This window comes from Schistocerca americana, chromosome 8 (assembly GCF_021461395.2).
Source record: "Schistocerca americana isolate TAMUIC-IGC-003095 chromosome 8, iqSchAmer2.1, whole genome shotgun sequence".
NCBI lineage: Eukaryota > Metazoa > Arthropoda > Insecta > Orthoptera > Acrididae > Schistocerca > Schistocerca americana.
The window spans coordinates 483,506,758-483,522,572 of NC_060126.1; the positions used below are offsets into that span (position 1 = coordinate 483,506,758).

Genomic DNA, 15,815 nt, shown 5'->3' on the forward strand with positions numbered 1-15,815 from the left:
ACTTTTGTGTGACCTGTTCTTTAGTACTGCTTGAGTGTTTTGGGTCCTTACTAGGTAGGATTGAAGGAAGATATCGAACCAATTCAGAGGAGGGCTACTCGATTTGTTACAGGCAGGTTCGAACAATATACAAGTGTTGCGGAAATGCTTCGGGAATTAAAATGTGATTTCCTGGAGAGAAAGCAACGTTCTTTTCGAGGAACACTATTCAGAAAATTTAGATAACCGGCATTTGAAGCCGCCTGCAGAACGTTTCTGTTGCCTCCAACATACATTGCGCGTAATGACCACGAAAATAAGACACGAGAAATTAGGGCTCATACGGAGGCATGTAAATAGCGGTTTTTCCCTCACTCTAGCTGCCAGTGGGGCAGGAAAGGAAATGACGCAGTGGTACGGGATACCCTTTGACACACGCTGTAGGATGGATTGCTCAGTATCTATGTAAATGGTAGATGATGTGAAAACAGGAGTGGGGTTTGCAAGTAGTGCAACACTAATTGTAGGATCGATATTTCTCGTTCAGTCCATAACTTTTGATAAGTATGTTGTAACATTCTTGTTCTCACGCAAAATTTTTTTAAAAATGAGGTCCAAAAATTATGAGTTTTGATTGTGTGTGCTTCAACTACCAATTGTAATGAAAATCATATAATTTTTAGAACAGTAAAACGTTACTTTTAATGTCCATACTTAGCTTTTAGAATTCGTTGTTAATGTATTGTGGTTGACATTTGTTTGCTGTTGTCGCGGCTGCGGTCACTTATATAATGCATAGACATTTGCAATCAGTTACAAAGAATACTTCAAGCACTTTTCAACACAGAAAAACTTGTACAAGTAAAACATAAAAATCATAGAAATAGTCTTCATATATAGTTGTGTAAAATACAAAATTTCTAAAGTTAAATTTTGTAAAATATGAAATGCAAACAATTATATCTCTTAAAAACTCTGAATTCCTGGTGTATAAATAAACTATTGCGATTACTAATATTTACGCATGCTTTCGCTCGAGAATTACATGTTTTTAGTTCAGCAGTTTACTGTGCAACTTACTTCTTTATATATTAGTGAACAGTCTTGATACTTCTAAGCCGAAATTCTGCCACTCCGAAAAGATAATTTCATGTGAAAATAACTGCTCAACAACATGGAAGATTTGAAAGTTGACTCGTAAATACATTAACCCTAATCATTAAAATTTGTGATTTTGTTGATGACATCGTGTGTTTTTAGCGTCAATTGGAATATAGCCTACCGATCTTCCGCACATCATTAAATAATGAATATTAAATGTGAAACGTGGTCAGAAACAGTACAATACTGTAAACGATGTATCAAATGACATAAATAGCTGTGTATCGCATACTCCAGTATGAGATTCGAGGCTCTTACATTACAATGTGAACAATGTACTGCAACCATTTTTCAGACAACCAACAATTATCGAAAAGGAATAAAGTTATTTAAAACTAGACAGAGCAAGAGTGGACACCGTCAATGGATCTATTAAAGTATTTCGATATGTTTTTGATTATAAGAGGTATCCTCGGTGTATAAATTATAGCAAGATCGGTCCACTGATTTGCGTTGCACTAACTGCAGGGACTCACGACGTAACTGATGAAGATCGTCGGAACTCCAGCCTTTATTATTGTGGGAGATCACGCACTCTGCTAAATACAGCTGTACTTAACGAGGAAAAAAAATCAGTGAACGATCTCAGAACGTAAAAGAAACAAGAGTTATAACCAAATTACCTTTACCCGACTTTACCCTAATCTTTAGGTACAACACATTTCTGACATCGGTTGTAAAGCTATTGGATATCGTCAGCAAACGCTTCTTGTGGAATCGCTCCAAGCACCGCGGTCAAGCGTTGTTGGATATCCGCAGCATTACAGAAGATGATACCTGGTGCAGCCAGTATGATCTGGAGACTAAGCATCAGTCAATGGCATGGGGGGCATTCTCTTCTCCACCTTCCCCCGGGGAGAAATTCATGGTGGCTCAAGCCCTTACTGAGGAAATAGGCGATCAACATCGTCTTAATCTCGAATTTTTCCAGCCAACTTTTTTTTTTTTTTTTTTTTTTTTTTTTTTTTTTTTTTTTTTTTTTTTTTTTGGAGGCAGGAAAGACGATGCACACCATGTCACTGATCGTCGCTTGGTCTGCGCATAGTACTGATAGCACCAGGTCTTATATCCTGTAAAGATGCGGATATCCAGCAAAGCGTGACCACGTTGCTTCTAGAGATTCCACAAGAAGCTTTTGTTGACGGTATCCAGAAGCTTTACAACCGACGTCAGTTGTGTTTTGTACCCCTGGTGTTTAGTTTGAAGGCCAGTAAAGGTGTATTGTTTGTAACTTTCCGAGACCACTCACCGAAATTTTCAGGACACCTTACAATTTAAGATCAAAACTACTCCAAAATTTAAAAAAATATTAATACCAGAATGAAAAAGGCCTCTATCACAGCACCAAAAAGCTAACATATCCCGGCAGAGTTAGGGGTGTAAAAGAAGGGAAATGGCGTTCTGATTGATCTGGCAGCTACAGACACATTTGAATCAAAACTTTTTGACATATTCATGCTTTCTTATTTGTTAGTGTTGATACTCATGCCATGTGATATAATGCATCGTGTCAAGTGAAGTAACGTACGTGATGTCATGTCTTATGACATGTCACATATCACCAGATGTCATGTCAAAAATGGTTCAAATGGCTCTGAGCACTATGAAACTTAACATGTTAGATCATCAGTCCCCTAGAACTTAGAACTACTTAAACGCAACTAACCAAAGGACATCACGCATATCCATGCCCGAGGCAGGATTCGAACCTGCGACCGTAGCAGTCGCGCGGTTCCGTACTGAAGCTCCTAGAACCGCTCGACCTCCGCGGCCGGTATGTTATGTCATCTAACATAGCATTTGTCATGTGCAATATGACACAACGTGCATTAAAGTGTAGGATGCGTTCATCTCCACTCTGGGTTACTTCCTATTACAATTGCACTCCCGTTCTTGGATAATACCTGTTGTACATGCATTCCTATCTTTAGTGGGACATTGAATCGATAAATCTGCCCAGGACATATTCGTCTTTTATTGTGCTACGGTAGGAGCAGTTTGGTTGCCAACTTTTACTCTACCATAATTTTAACATTAAGCCGCCACAGCTTGGCAACCGGCGTAGATTTTTGTTGACTCGGGCGACAGCTGAAACGGTTTTGCATTTTTACTGTTTTTCGAACCATGCTGAATATATCGTGGCAATGTATAAAGCTTTCACGGAGTGGCTGCGTGGTTTAAAGCGCCATGTCACGGATTGCGCGACCCCTCTCGCCGGATATTCGAGTCCCCCTCCGGCATGCGTGTGTGTGTTGTTCTTAGCATAAGTAGTTTACGTTAGTTCAAGTAGTGTATGAGACTAGCGACCGATGACCTCAGCAGTTTGGTCCCTTTGTAATTCACACTCATTTGAACATTTCTGAAAGCTGTCGCAAAACAGGACGACCATGAATTACATGTATTTGTCGACCCTCCTACAAAATTTGAACAGAATCACACAAATATGAAATATAGAACTAGTGCACGTTAAAAAGCTAACAAAGAACGTGTTTTTATCAGGTAAAATCCCAATGAAGCTAAATTTTTTAAAGCTATCATGCATTTTTATTTATTTGAATCACTTTAAACCGTTTCTACTCACGGAATTCACAGCAGAACGAATTTTACGTGGTACATTTAGCTCGATTTTAAAGCATCGTACCCAACAATGACTAAAAATGATTGGATAAAAAAAATCGTTTGACTTTAATACATTTATTTACCTTCGTGCAATGTTTGAACCGACTGAAGTATAGAACAGGCACACTTCAAAAATCTCTCAGAAAAACGTGTTTTTCCCACGTCAAATCTAAACGAAGCAAGGTCTTTTCAAACGGTTGAATCCTTTGTTAGACCGAGGTCCGAAGCATCGAGGACCAAATTTGGACAATCAGTCTCGCTCCAGTCCAGATTTATTTCATGGTCACTGTTTTTGCACGTTAGATTAGATTGGATTAGATTAGTTTTTCGTTCCGTAGATCCGTGCTGAGCAGATCCTCGTGGATGTGGAACATGTCATTTTTTTAAGCTGAAATAACAATACTAATAGTATGAGTATATACAATACATAATTTGTTTCTATTAAAAAATTCGTCATTGGAGTAGAAGGAGTTGGCTACTAGTAAGTCTTTCAGGCTCCTTTTAAACTGATCTTTATTTGTAACTGAATTTTTTATGTACAATCCAAGCAAGGGTGAGTGTTTTTGCACGCAAAATCCGAATGGGGCAAATACAGATGGTGCCATTAGCTGAGTATTAATTTCGGCCCAATTAACACCTTTTGCAAAAGGAATTAATCAATACGCCCTGTCTGCCTTGGCACCAGCTTCGGTTCGTCGTTCAAAGCTTACTTAATAAACTGTAACATATCTACAGTAAAACAGATGTTCGAATGATCTCTGTGAACGGCCACTGTTCCGGGCTATATCAAACCTTTTTACACCACGTTCATAGCTCAAATAGGAACCGAGCAACAAGACACCCCGCCCCCCTCCCACCACCAAACCACGGGTATGCGCGCGGTTTTTTCGGGCATATTTGTTACAAACAGCTTTTGGCGGTTTTAAGATGTGTCTTCTGAGTTGAGGATCCTCTACAGCGTGCACAGTACTGAGACACCACGTAGGTGGACGTGACCTGGAACACTCAGTGGATCCTGCGTGTTCTAGGCGTTACAGTCTGGAACCGCGCGACCGCTACGGTCGCTGGTTCGAATCCTGCCTCGGGCATGGATGTGTGTGATGTCCTTAGGTTAGTTAGGTTTAAGTAGTTCTAAGTTCTAGGGGACTGATGACCTAATATGTTAAGTCCCATAGTGCTCAGAGCCATTTGAACCATTTGATCCTGCATGCCGGTGTAGTGAGAGGGGAGAGTGATGTGGTGGTTGGTTGGTGCAGGTGCCGATGCTGGTGTCGTACACGATCCCGACGGCGTGGAACTGGGGCTACCGCACGGAGCGGTCGCCGGGCGCTTGCCTGGGGCTGCGAGACCAGCGCTGCATCTGGCCCCGGGGCAAGGTGCTGGGCGGCACCTCCGTCATCAACTACATGCTCTACACGCGCGGCTCGCGCAGGGACTACGACCTCTGGGAGGCGCTCGGCAACCCGGGCTGGGGCTACAACCAGGTGCTGCACTACTTCAAGAAGGTAAACACCCAACTGATTGTCGCGTCGCTGCGTAACGTGGTTCAAATTGGCACCTGTTACGGGAACACTTTTCATTTCAGTTACCGTACTTTCTTGATGAATTTTAGTGAATGACCTTGAAGACTTACACCTCACCATGCCTGAATAAAACCTCACTATTGAAACCATGTCTACAAGCCCCACATGGATCAAATCCTGTATCACCCCTCCTCACAAATATTGAATATCTCCCTATGTCTTATACTATCCCCCAAAAACAGACTCCAACAGTCATTATTACTTACCCACTAATATCAAATCCTGGTACGCTGTCGCATCTAAACCGACACCTCCCTCCCTTTCAGATAACAGGACGCAGCATGTCATTCTCAATGGAGAGAAGTTTTCCGAAGTAAGAGTGATTTCAAGTGTGCCGCAGGGTAGTGTCGTAGGACCGTTGATATTCACTATATACATAAATGACCTTGTGAATAACATCGGAAGTTCACTGAGGCTTTTTGCGCAAGATGCTGTTGTATATCGAGAGGTCGTAACAATGGAAAATTGTACTGAAATGCAGGCGGATCTGCAACGAATTGACGCATGGTGCAGGGAATGGCAATTGAATCTCAATGTCGACAAGTCTAATGTGCTGCGAATACATAGAAAGAAAGATCCTTTATCATTTAGCTACAATACAGCAGGTCAGCAACTGGAAGCAGTGAATTCCATAATTTATCTGGGAGTAGGCATTAGGAGTGATTTAAAATGGAATGCCCATATAAAATTAATCGTCGGTAAAGCAGATGCCAGGCTGAGATTCACTGGAACAATCCTAAGGAAATGCAGTCCGAAAACAAAGGAAGTAGGTTACAGTACATTTGTTCGCCCACTGCTTGAATATTGCTCACCAGTGTGGGATCAGTACCAGGTAGGGTTGATAGAAGAGAGAGAGAAGATCCAACGGAGAGCAGCGCGCTTCGTTACAGGATCATTTAGTAATCGCGAAAGCGTTACGGAGATGATAGATAAACTCCAGTGGAAGATTCTGCAAGAGAGACGCTCAGTAGCTCGGTATGGGCTTTTGTTGAAATTTCGAGAACATACCTTCACCGAGGAGTCAAGCAGTATATTGCTCCCTCATACGTGTATCTCGCGAAGAGACCATGAGGATAAAATCAGAGAGATTAGAGCCCACACAGAGGCATACCGACAATCTTTCTTTCCCCGAACAATATGAGACTGGAAGAGAAGGGGGAACCGATAGAGGTACTCAAGGTACCCTCCGCCACACACCGTCAGGTGGCTTGCGGAGTATGGCTGTAGATGTACCGGGTGACGCACGGGAGACGGACGGTTTTGAACTGCGTAGTACTGAGGCGGCGGTGGTGGGACGTGGTCGTGGTGGGGATAGTTCTGATCCACACAAGACGCCATTTCATTTACTCAGTCACTAAGGAGCAGTGGGACTTGCAACGTCGAATGTTTGTCTGTGACAGTTTCGTGAAAAGTGGTGAGTCTATTATTGCTACGCAGCGATTGTTTCGTGCGCGGTTTAATGTCGGTCGACGTGGAGCTGTTCCGAGCCGTAACACAATCCTTAGATGGATAGAAAACTTCACATCAACTGGAAACGTACTGGATAAGAAACATCCTGGCCCGAGACGCGGAGTAACGACACCGGAAGATGTTGAAAGGGTAAGGAAAGCGGCAGTCAGAAGCCCAGGACGGTCAGCTAGACGTCACGCTAGTGAGTTACGAATCAATTGTGAATCGGTTAGACGAATTTTTCATAAAGAATTAAAATTCCATCCCTACAAAATGCTCATTACCCAACAACTTAAGGAAACTGATTTTGCAGTACGAGAAGACTTCGCTTACAGAATGCAAGTGATTTTGGGATCGAATGAAAATGAAATTTCATTGATGAACGATGAAGCTCATTTTCATTTAAACGGGACCGTGAATAAGCAAAACTTACGTTACTGGGCTCCAGAGCATCCACACCTTATCCACCACCTTCCTCTACACTCAGGAAAAGTAACAGTCTGGTGTGCTCTTGGCTCTGTTGGCATTATTAGACCTAATTTTTTGAAGAGAACGGGGCCACAGTTACTGTTCCTTACATTCGTATGCTTGAAAAATTCTTGAAATCAGAACTAAGAAGACGTCGAATCCCTTTAAAACGCGTTTGGTTCCAGCAGCATGGGGCAAAATCGCACACCGCAAGCACTTCAATGACAGTTCTAAGACACATGTTCCCTGGCCAGATTATCTCACGTTTTGGCAATGTTGCTTGGCGTTCCAGGTCTCCCAACTCGTCAGCATGTGATTTTTTTCTGTGGGGGTACCTTAAGAACTGTGTCTATAACCACAAACCACGAAATTTGGACCAGTTGAAGAATGCAATCATTCAAGAAATTGCTGCCATCCCCGCAGAGATTTTAGTCCGTGTGATGGAGGATTTTGAGAAGAGACTTGAGTCCTGCATTCGAAATGATGGACATCACCTTGACAACATTATTTTTCACAAATAACTTCGCTAACTAAAATGGCAAATAATGAGCTCTGATTTTGTTTAAGTAAACATGTATTACTTTTAAAGTTGGCTGAGTATTATTTCATTTAAAAACGTCCGTCTCCCGTGTATCACCCTGTAGATGTAGGTGTAGAACCATCCCCCCCCCCCCCTCTCCCACGCACACACACACATTCCACATCCTGTCCGACTGATAAATCGACTCCTCTCCCAATGAAAACCATTTCTACATATCATATGAATTCTCTTCGCTCCCTGTCTCACGCCACATCAGCGTTCCTTCTTTCACCCTTCTCTCCCCATTATTCTCTATCCCTTCCTCTTTATTTAATGGCCTTACAGACTCCAGTTTGCCACTCCCTTTAAGTACCCCACTGTCTATGCCAACACCAATCCTTCCTCTCCACTGTCACAACTCGTAGTATCGGTCTGCTTAACTCGCTGGCTTACATAGCTGGCTCACAGCCGGCCGTAGGTACAAGTCGGTTATCACATTGGCGGCCGTGAGACGGCCGCGACAGCTATGGCTTCTACTTACTGTTTCTTTTTCTCAGACAGTTGATGGTATGACGTGTCAAATCTCTTAGGAATGCTGAGAAACGGATCTGTTTAGTGGTGTAACAAACTAGTTACGCCTCTTTATTTTAGGAGAACGCTGCACATAGTACACTAGCATACCGAAGACATATATCGTAGCAACTGGCAACAAATGAATTTTTATATAAATATAATCAAAGATGGGAGCACAGCTCCCCTTATTGGCATGGTTCCCCCCTCTGAGACGTCAGTGTCTGTTGTTGAATCAGGATCTGGATGACTTGGGATAGGTCATTTACCATGACCCAATACGTTTCTTTTTTGCTGTCGTGTAATATTTATTATTATTTTTTATTTTCTCAAGATCAAATAAGGAAAGGACAGGTGCTTTATTTCAGTTTCGGTAGTAATGTGTCACATCACCAACAACTTTAATCTTGGCACAGTTCAGTGCACCTTTAACCCATAAGGACACGGACTCTGATTAATTTACTTTACGACGATTCCTCGTCCTAAGATCCAATGGCATTGTAGACATATAATAAGAAGTACCACGATCTCTGTTATACATTTCACACATCTGAAATGTACGATAAGCAATAACTTCTCGGCTGTTAAAAGTCTCCAGTCCTGCTAGTGCACATGGCAATGGTTGGAAGATCCCCTCGCTTCTAGACTGATATTGTTATTACTCAGCTTAGCCGCGAGTCTGTAGAGGGTGGTATATGTCACGTACAGTATGACTGGTCAGCATTTCCACCCGGAATCTACGAGTGTAAATCGGACCTTCCTTGATCCGCCTTGGTGGGTCGTGTCGTCGGATTTCCTCCTACCTGTGCGCGGTGCAGCTCTCGTAAATGTCGTCCCGTGCAGATTCTTCAATGGCGCATTGGATGTCTCTGTCGGTGGAAGCTAATTATCTGAAATTGCTGTCGATCAACTTTGGGGTATCTATTTACTCGAAATTAACATTCAGAACGCCGTTATATCACTTTTATTCCTATTAGATCAATAATGAAACTCTCATGTCACAAACTACTCGTAACCGAGAGCATGGCTACGACCGAACAAGACAGGAAGAGCTCTTAACGCCGACTGCCGACCTTGGCACGCAGTGCGTACCTCTTACTAGTTTCGGCACAGTTCGTGGATTTCCGATAGATATGCATTTGTTAATGAACGGGTGTGAATTTTACGAGGCAAAATTATGATAAATAGTTTTAAACATCCAGAGGCTCCTCCTAGTATTCATGTTGTCACAAATGACTTTAATTATTAAATATAAATAAACAAAATTGGTGACTTTGGCGCCAAGATGGCGGTACTTCCCGTCATGTATATTTCCCAGGCTGACGCTTGTTGCTACGGTCCAGCGCCGAGCCCCACCCCACTACGCGCGACATATGGTCGCTTCGTCACCAAGCCAGCCAGCGTGCGAAATGCTCTCCGACTCATGGCCCGCTACGGACTATAGCACTTCCTAACTAACGTGAATACATTAATGAGAGACAATAATTTATTAAAACTGGTAAAAATGTCTTCCTCACGTAAGAGGCACCTTACAGGCTCTAGTACGTGGTGGTAAAGTGGAGAATGTGTCAGGGCCGGAGACTTTTAACAGCCGAGACGTTATTGCTTATCGTACATTTCAGATGTGTGAAATGTATAACAGAGATCGTGGTACTTCTTATTATATGTCTACAATTCCATTGGTTCTTAGGACGAGGAATCGTCGTAAAGTAAATTAATCGGAGTCTGTGTCCTTATGGGTTAAAGATGCACTGAACTGTGCCAAGATTTAAAGTTGTTGGTGATGTGACACATTACTACAGAAACTGAAATAAAGCACCTGTCCTTCCCTTATTTGACCTTGAGAAGTTGATAAGGGACTCGGCTCGCTACTGGCTGCCGGAAATTGCGGTCTGATGACTGGCAGCTATATAAGTGACGTTTCTGGTAAGACGGCGTCAGTAATCGAGCAACCGCAAGTGCAGCAACATCGATACAGACTGGTTATGCCGCGTTATTTTAGGAGGAAAAGGCGCACGTGTCTTACAGTTTATTTCTTTCGATATTTTGCGAGTTATAAGCATTCGTTTTCATGTTTTGTTAGGTTTATCTCCACCAGTCCCCTCAAGAAAACACCCTCCAGAAATTGTGTATTGTGTAATGCAGGGAAGAAGAAAACTGATGCACGCTATGAATATGAGAAATGTCTAGTGGCGTTGCACAAGCCTCTCTTGTTCGGGAATACCACATTAACAAAAACTTCAAAAGCAGTATTATCTTTACTCCTCATCACTTCAATAAACAGTAAGGGTAGATTTATAAGGAATTCCTATAAAGAGATACCTTATGTTGAGCAAAGTATGTAACACAAAATATACTGATTTTAGTAAATTTAAATAGTAAATATAGGGTCGACTATGGGGGAAAATATTAGTAAGTCAGTGGGTTAAACCTACACTCTACAAAAAAGCTAAATGTTCCGTTCCTTTAAATTTTCATCCCATTGCAGATCCATCGAATTTTGGTGAATAAATAATGTTCATTTTAAGATCATCACGTGTAAGCATAAATTTTTGGAGTTTACTTTTGGTTTCTGTTCTCAATTAAAAACGAAGAAAGAATACAATTTAATTTTACTTAATGCCATAAATGAAAATCATTTGACCCGCCAGGTTAGCCGAGAGCGCTAATGCGCTGCTTCGTGGACTCGGGTAGGTGCACCGGCCCCGGATCGAATCCGCCCAGCGGATTACCGTCGTCGGTCGGTGTGCCGGCCAGCCTGGATGCGGTTTTTAGGCGGTTTTCCACATCCTGCTAGGTGAATACCGTGCCGATCCCCGCGTTCCGCCTCAGTTACACGACTCGCAGACATCGGCACACCCTCGCATTATTCCATGAATTACACTTGACGCAGACAGCACTGGTACACTGATTCCGTCCCGGGGGGTACGGGGCGGCGGCAGAAAGGGCATCCGGCCACCCCTTTCCACTAATCTTGCCAAATCCGTTCCTAACAATCCCGACCCTGTGTCAGCGAGGGACATCGCACCAGTAAAAGAAAGAAGTAATAAATGAAAATCATTTATTTAATAAATAAGTGAATGTTTCGCCGTTTAACTATATTGTTTCGATTTTATGTGTTTTTAAACCTTTTTTGGCCAAAGAGCGATATGCTTGTACCACTCCTAGTCTGTCCACGTCCATCACCAGTCATAAGACACCCATTTTCCACACTGCTAGACCACATGGTAACACCACTAATGTACTCTCCTTCCAGTTCCAGGCATCACACATCATTGTTAACCGGACTTATATATATACACGCCAATGTATATAGAATTGTATCTTCATCGGACTGTAGTTTCGTGTTGATCAAGTATTTGTGGCAGTATATCCGAAGCTGAACTTAGTAGAGGTGAATTATACTCACATCAGCCATGTTTTTTTTTTGTGTGTCGCAGTCTGAGGACCAGCGCAACCCCGTGCTGGCAGCCAGCCCCTACCACTCGACGGGCGGCCCGCTGACGGTGGGGGAGGCGCCCTACCACACGCCGCTCTCCAGGGCGTTCCTGGAGGCGGCCGCCTACCTGGGGTACCCGCTGAGGGACACCACCTCAGACCCCAACCACGGCTTCCAGTTCATAGAGGTGAGATCATACCCACATAAGACATGTTTCACCTGGGTTACCAACTGTGGGACACTACCCCAGATCCCAAACACAGCTTCCAGTGAACAGAAGTGAACTCATACCCACATAATAGATGTTCCATCTGGAGTATCTGCCACTTCACTCCCGGTACCACGTCTTCCAGTTCATAGAGATGAGCCCGTACCTACATAAGACATGTTTCACCTGGGGTATACACTGTGAGACACTACCTCAGACCCCAACCACGGCTTCCAGTTCATAGAGGTGAGATCAAACCCACATAAGACACGTTTCACGTGGGGTACCCACTGTGGGACACTACCCCAGATCCCAAACAAAGCTTCCAGTGAACAGAGGTGAACTCATACCCACATAAGAAATGTTCCTTCTGGGGTATCTGCCACTTCACACCCGGTACCATGGCTTGCCGTTCATAGAAATGAGCTCGTATCTACATAAGACAAGTTTCAAGTGGGGTACCCACTGTGGGACACTACCCCACATCCCAAACACAGCTTCCAGTTAACAGAAGTGAACTCATACCCACATAAGATATGTTCCATCTGGGGTATCTGCCACTTCACGCCCATTACCACGGTTACTAGTTCATAGTGATGAGCCCGTACCTATATTAGACATGTTTCACCTGGGGTACTCATTGTGGCACACTACCTCAGATCCCAAACATAGCTTCCTGAGCCCGTACCTATATTAGACATGTTTCACCTGGGGTACTCATTGTGGCACACTACCTCAGATCCCAAACATAGCTTCCAGTGAACAGAAGTGAACTCATACCCACATAAGAGATGTTCCATCTGGGGTATCTGCCACTTCACTCCCGGTACCACGGCTTCCAGTTCATAGAGATGAGCTCGTACCTACATAAAACTTGTTTCACCTGGGGTATGCACTGTGAGACACTACCTCAGACCCCAGCCACGGCTTGCAGTTAATAGAAGTGAGCTCATAGCCGCATAAGACGTGTTCCTTCTGGGATACCTGCCACCTCACGCCCGCAACCACGGCTTCCAGTTAATAGAGATGAGCTCATACCCACATAAGACAAGTTTCACGTGGGGCACCCAAATTGGGATATCACCTCAAATCACAACCACGGCTTCCAGTTAATAGAGGTGAGGTCATGTCCACGTACTTCATTTGGCATACCCGCTGTGGGACACCACCTCATACCCAAGTCACGGCTTCCAGTTCATAGAGGTGACCTTATATCCTCACACTGTCAAGTAAGAAACGGGTGAGTGAAACAAAATCCACAGAGACCGACTTATAATACGGCTAGGTTCCGGTTATAAGAGTTAATGTGGACCTGATACTGCGTATAATTCAAAATACGTTTTTTCACGGGAAACTGCTATTCACTGCATGTATATGGGATGTTAATAAGAAACGAGCCAGAGGCATAATTACAGAAACCAGTACCTGTATCTTAGAAGTATTGACATTGGCTGTTGAGACACTTGCCCCACAGTGACACAAGGCGGTGAATGGCTGTGTCATAAAATTCCCGGGGCTGCGATGTTAGCCAGTTCCGCACGTACAGCTGGACGTCGTCGTCCGAGGTGAATCGTTTGCCCCTCAGAGCCTTTTTGAGGGGACCAAAAATGGCGTAATCACAGTGACAGAGGTCAGGAATGTACGGAGGGTGGCTGAAAACATCCCATTTGAATTTCTGCAGGAGTGCCGCGACTGTGTTGGCCGTATGAGGCTTTCCATTGTCGTGGGGCAGAATGACCCCATGTGTGAGATTGCCTGCACGTTTTGATTTGATCGCTTGGCGAAGGGTGATCAAGGTTTGCGAATAACGCTGGGCATTCGCTGTTATCCCGTGCTACAGGAAATGAATCAGAAGGGGGCCATCTTGGTCAAACAAGAACGTCAGCATAACCTTTCCTGCACTCGTGTGGTCGGCGACGTCCAGCTGTATGGGCGGAACTGGTTAACATCGCAGCCCCGGGAATTTTATGAGACAACCGTTCAGCGCCTTGTATCACAGTGGGACAAGTGTCTCAACAGCCAGGGTCAATACTTCAACATACAGGTACTGGTTTATGTAATTATGCCTCCAGCTCGTTTATTTTTGAATGCCCCGTATACAAAACGTGATACATGTCACATTTGAAAGCCCTCTACACTACTCAGACGTTACTCGACCTAACCTGACAACTCGTCTACAAAATTACACTTTAAATATAATATATGTCATGTCATTTGCATGCTTTTGTAACTTCATTTCCCAGCAATCGTATGGCTACTGTGACCTCTGTGCTTTGACAACAGTCTACAAGGTGCTCCTGATATGTCTGTGCTAGCAGGTGTGATACTCCGAACAAACAGTATCAGCCACATATGCACATACATGTTACAATTACTGCGATAACTGCAACTTTGTTTATCCACAACACTGAATTATTCAGTAACACAAATAATCCACTTTCATGTGATCACTGTACAAATCCCCTACGCTGTGCTGGTGTTCCATTTAGAGTCTAAGTCCAAATCGGCGAATACACTGATCCTATTCCGTCATAGGTGCTGCTCTGTGGCGATCTCTTGCGTTGTCGATGGGCTGATTTGACGTTAGAATCGGCGAACGGGTCTATCATCCAAGGCATGCACACTGCGATGGAGTTGCTGAACTCGATGGAAGTGGAAGCGCACCTTAAGTCACGGACCGGGGCATGTATCCTGGTTGAACAGAGATATAAACCGCGCACTATGTGTTCTGTGTTATAGCTGTCGTGTAATATAGCTACTGTAATATAGTAGGTTGTTTGATTAGTGTGTGTGAGTGGGGGGGGGGGGGGGGAGGGAGGATGCCAGACAGCAAGGTCATCGGTTCCATCGGATTAGGGAAGGATGAGGAGGGAAACTGGCCGTGCCCTTTCACGGGAACCATCCTAGCATTTACCTGAAGTGATTTAGAGAAATCACGGAAAACCGAAATCAGGATGGCCAGAAGCGGGTTTGAACCGTCGTTCTCCCGAATCCTAAACACTGCGCCACCTCTCTCTGTAATGCTGGCGAGCTATGCTACAGGGCTCTCGAACTGCTAGTGGCATTTCTCCGCCTGGCGTTTATGCTGCTCCTTGCAACTTGTGTTGCTAGAGGGAAGGCTAGCCTGCAGCGGCGCTGGGACCACGCGACCCGCAGTCATAGCACATGAAATTCACTACGGGGACTGCATTTGAACTTGAGGATGGTGGTACTTGTCAACGTTCCGGTCGACCACGTCTGCCCACCATAAGGCAGGATCGCCGTATTGAGCATCCAGCACATCGTAAATCATTCACATCTGTGCCTGCCATCTGACAACAAGTAATTGCCTCCAACACTGTGTGGCATTACGCGTCACTGCTTGCAGACTAGCAGCAGCTGGATTAGGGAATTACCGTCCCATGGGCAGCCTGCTGTTAATACCACAATACAAACGGCTGCGTTTGGAAAGGTGCCACGACTTTGAAGAATGTTGATGAATAGCATTTCAAAGTGTTCAGCGATGAATCGTGGTTCTGCGCTATCCTGGATGACTATTCTCACAGAATATGGTGGCGGACTGGGGAAAGGTCTATATTTCCAATGCTTTGTAGAGGCACAGCAGTGTTACTTCTGGCGGTATTGGGTGGGCTGACATCGAGTATGACTTTAAGTCATGGCTAGTAGTGACTGAAGGAACTGTAATGGCACAATAACACGCAAAGGAGAACCTGCGTCCTCAGGCGACTCTTCTCCCGCGACGGTATAGTGGTGCCATTTCTTAACAGAACAAAACTCGTCCACACATGGCATCTCGCTGATGCTGGGTTACTTCGGTGA

General features: G+C 44.2%; 1 protein-coding gene across 1 annotated transcript in view; it reads left to right on the forward strand.

Moving 5' to 3' along the window:
* Nucleotides 1-15,815, forward strand: part of LOC124545931 (glucose dehydrogenase [FAD, quinone]-like) — a 522,628-nt gene that overhangs the window by 369,539 nt on the left and 137,274 nt on the right. Inside the window, exons 3-4 of the mRNA XM_047124891.1 lie at nucleotides 5,016-5,264; nucleotides 11,790-11,975. Of these exons, the coding sequence (XP_046980847.1) occupies nucleotides 5,016-5,264; nucleotides 11,790-11,975 (435 nt within the window). The remainder of the gene's footprint in view (nucleotides 1-5,015; nucleotides 5,265-11,789; nucleotides 11,976-15,815) is intronic.